This window comes from Loa loa, assembly GCF_000183805.2.
Source record: "Loa loa unplaced genomic scaffold supercont3.579, whole genome shotgun sequence".
Classification (NCBI taxonomy): Eukaryota; Metazoa; Nematoda; class Chromadorea; order Rhabditida; family Onchocercidae; genus Loa; species Loa loa.
Window position 1 is genome coordinate 18,224 of NW_018108759.1, and position 4,120 is coordinate 22,343.

At 23.9% G+C, this 4,120-nt stretch overlaps 1 protein-coding gene across 1 annotated transcript; it reads left to right on the forward strand.

Annotated features, from left to right (window-relative positions):
- Positions 1 to 1,880: 1,880 nt before the first annotated feature.
- On the forward strand, positions 1,881 to 2,990 carry LOAG_13146 (hypothetical protein; the record flags this gene model as incomplete). Its single annotated transcript, XM_003148657.1, has 2 exons — positions 1,881 to 2,009; positions 2,800 to 2,990. Coding segments are annotated over 2 exons (320 nt in total), but the record flags the coding sequence as incomplete, so codon positions are not given.
- Between the last annotated feature and the right edge of the window lie 1,130 nt (positions 2,991 to 4,120).

Here is a 4,120-nt window from a genome sequence, read left to right on the forward strand (position 1 = left end):
TTCCTTCCATTTGCAATATTAATTTTTAAAAGATACATATGAAAAAAAAAAAGAAAACAAACTTTAAAGCTAAGTCTTCCTTCGGCTTGATTAATAATATTGACGGTTGCATTACCGCCAGAAGCTTGAAATGTTACATCAGGAGGATCAATATTCAATGCCATCCCAAATTACAACACTTACAAGTATATATTGTTGTAATGAAAGCCAATGATAAACCGTATGATACACTCTGAAAAATAAAATTGAAATGAAATATTTTATTTTAAAATGAATTTAATTAAATATTTTTTGTTACAGTTCTTTTTTAGTTAATTTGCATAAACTTTCGCGGAAAATTTCCCATACTTTTCTTTAAAACATATTTATGAAAATTAGTAAATAATAAATGGATGAATGATATATTTGTATATCTATTTAAATAATAGCATTACTTATTAATTTTTCATTTTTTTTTTTTTTTTATAATTTCTATCAATCTTTGATTATTACTTATGAATTATTATTTATAATTAATTATCACTTATCAGCTATCATTTATCATTTAGTTATAGCAAACATATGAAATGAATGAGAGATAAGATATAGATTTAGACAAATCGATGATAAATGATTATCATATTTTTCATTGAGAAATATTACAAATGATAAGTATATGATTCAATGATGGATGAAATATTTCAGTAAGTAGCATAAGTTGTCAATTTAAATTTAAATTATTTAAATTAATATTGTAACAATAGCTTCAGCAGCTTAATGGAATATTTATTTGGTACTATTTAAAATTCTATTAAGTCATTAATTTTTATGCATAATTTTAATTGCTAATTAACTTTAGTATTTCAACGCTACCTTGGCTAGTTTTGAAACACGAAAAGATTTTGAATTATTCAAAAGTCATATATTGCATAATGAGCTATCCGTATCAAACGCTTTAATTGGACTCATTCGACAACAACACGGTAATCATTGCTTTAAATTTTTTCAAAACTTATCATTAATATCAAATGATAGTAAATATTGATGATAAGCATAAATGGTTATTGTAATAGTACGCTAAAAATGTTAATAAAAAAAAAGAAAAGAAAAACTGGTGATGAAATATGCGATATTGGTGATAATTTGTATTGATAGTGATGATAATAATAATGGGGATATCAGAAGATAATTTTTAACATTTTTGATGATAATAATAAAAAACTGGTGATGAAATATGCGATATTGGTGATAATTTGTAATGATAGTGATGATGATAATAATGAGGATATCAGAAGATAATTTTTAACATTTTTGATGATAGTAATACTAACAATAATAATATCAGGCATAGTAACTGAAACAGTCTATTTTAAGCAAGTTACAAGTGAATAAATTAAATAATTTATACACTTTATAGAAATTAAAAATTGTATTAAAAAGAAGAAAACAATCTTTTAGGTTCATATGCTTGGAAGGATTCATCACCGGTAACATTTCTAAATTGGGGTGAAGATGAACCAGCTGATGCAAAAGGTCGAATAATACAGCAATGTGTCAAGATGCAACTTAGTGGTAACTATACTTGGCATAGTCTTAGCTGTTGGCAAAGTACTCATTTCTTATGTTCAATACCGGTTGTTAATATACAATACAATTCTTCTACAAGTAAATTTTTATAAATATTAAAACTTTTTTTTCTTTTTAAAACTAAAATTTCATCCATTTATTTTGCAAATAATTTAAATGTAACATAAAAAAATTTCAACTTCTTCTACCAAATGATAGCATAAAATGATAATGGAATTTTTAAGATTAATTATTAAATTAATTAAATTTATTCCAACTATTTAGCCATTCTTTTTTTTCCTCCCCCCTCCCCCATCCAAAATTTTTTGTTTCAGAAGAAAAAGATAAAAGTGAAATAATTCCATCATCACATTTATCAAATGATAATGAAAAGAAAAGCAGGAAGAAATTACCCAATGATAATGATACCTATGTTAGCAAGATAAACACAAATAATCAAAATTGTAAGTGCCAAAGTTTTATAAATTTTTTTAAAAATTTTTTTTTTCGCCTTTGAAGAAGATAGGAATTCATTCCTAAATCATTTAGCAATGCTAAAGATAAAAGTCTTTTTTTTTTTTTTTTTTAATTTTTGGCTTATATAAATTGTTATTGGGAAAGAAAGGAATAAAATGACCAGAATTATGTAAGTTAAATGAAATGTAATTAATGATATAAATATTCAATGAGATATAAATTCCGTTTAATCTAATTTAATTCAAATCAAGACTTTCTCTAAATTGAATGGGTATAGAGTGAAAAAGAAATAATAAAGTTAGTGTTGAATTTTAGCATATCGAAAATCTGAAGTAAATTAATTTTGCAATAAATATTGCTAATTGTGAGCTAAAGTAATTATTATCATATTATTTTCTACTTGCTAAGTGTTATACTTTTCGTACATAAGCTTAATTAAAGTATAAACTTAATAAGCTTCGTCATATTTCATTCAATTACATTCATTTCTGACTAATCAATAATAATTATTATAATTTAAATTGTAGTGAAATAAGAATTGAAAACATTGCTTTATTTTATATAATATTGTATCACATTTTATGCCATATCTTATAATACAGTTAAAATTCAAGAATTTTTCTATTTCTTTTCTGTTTCTATTTCAATTCATTCATAATTACTGCCAATAATTACTTATTTCTGTTCTATTCCATTCCAATTATACCATAATTACTATCAGTAATTAATAAGCTGTTAATTTAAAAAAAAAAAAAAAGCTTATCATTCTTTTTACAGTGTTACCAGTGTCATCACCACAATCGATAAGCGTAATTAATGCCTTCGGTAAAATCTGTTTAGTGTTCATCATAGTGTTAAGTATAGTTGCTGGGATACAATTATGGAGACGAAAACGACGACTACGTTTAAGCAATCAACGAATTGTTCAATTTGATCAACTTCAAAATGAGGAAGAAAATACCATGTAGATGATAATGATACGGGTATCAGTAACAATTATAATGAACGAGTATCGATGTTAATTTTAAAATTCCTTCGAATGGAATGAAAAACATTTTTTTTTGGATTATAATATTAACAATTAAAAAAAAAAACTGAATTAAATTAATTTTATTTCAGTTCATTATACAATAATATATTCTATCCTTTATTTTTTTTATTACGCTAAAATTTGGTTCTTTTCTTTTTCTTTTCATTCATTTATGCAAATTTATTTGATTCATTAATGATTATTTATGATATAATGAATAATTGAATGAAGAATTAGGGGGAGAAAGTTATACGAATATGTTTACATATTGTAAAAGTAAAAATTATATGGAATACTTCATCTGTTGCATTTAAAATGTAATCTTTTCTTTTTAAGTTATCATATTCCAATATCCATGTCTTTTCATATTTTTCATCATTTTCTTTCATTGTAAATTTTGAAAATGCTCATTTCATCTTTCATTTTTCATTTATTTCAGTTGAAAATTCCATTTCAAATTTCATTTCTCTACATGCATTTTAATCGCCAATTTAATTAGCGTAAAAAATTTGGTTATGAATTTTTTTTTACTCAAACAGCTAATGTCAATCAATCACAATGAAATTTCTCCAAACAAGACACTACAGTAATCATTTTATGATTATAAATTTTCAAGCTCTAAAACAGACAATTGTTTCAATGATGGCATATATTAATTGGAAAAGTTTAAATTTGAGTAAATGATATTTCGTAAAAGTCCTGTAAAAAGTCAGACCTAATTTGGATCACCTGAAATGGTACGAAATTTTTAAGCTAATTAGTTTATATGATGTTTAAACGATATTTTAAAATTCGATAATTACACCAAATAATCCTTACGGTATCAGATAAATTATTGCTTAACTTCATACGGCTAACCATCGCTTGTTCTTAACGATAAATATTCAGAAGCACCTATTTCAGCCATTTTACCATTTCCTGAAAATTTCGTATTAAAGGATACAATTGCAAAATTTCAATATTTTATCAATTTTTCTGGGATAAAAATTTATGCAAAACTCATAAAAACTGTACAAAAAAAAAAAAAAAAAGAAATAGTTTTGTTTTTTTTTAATATTCTCCTGTTTT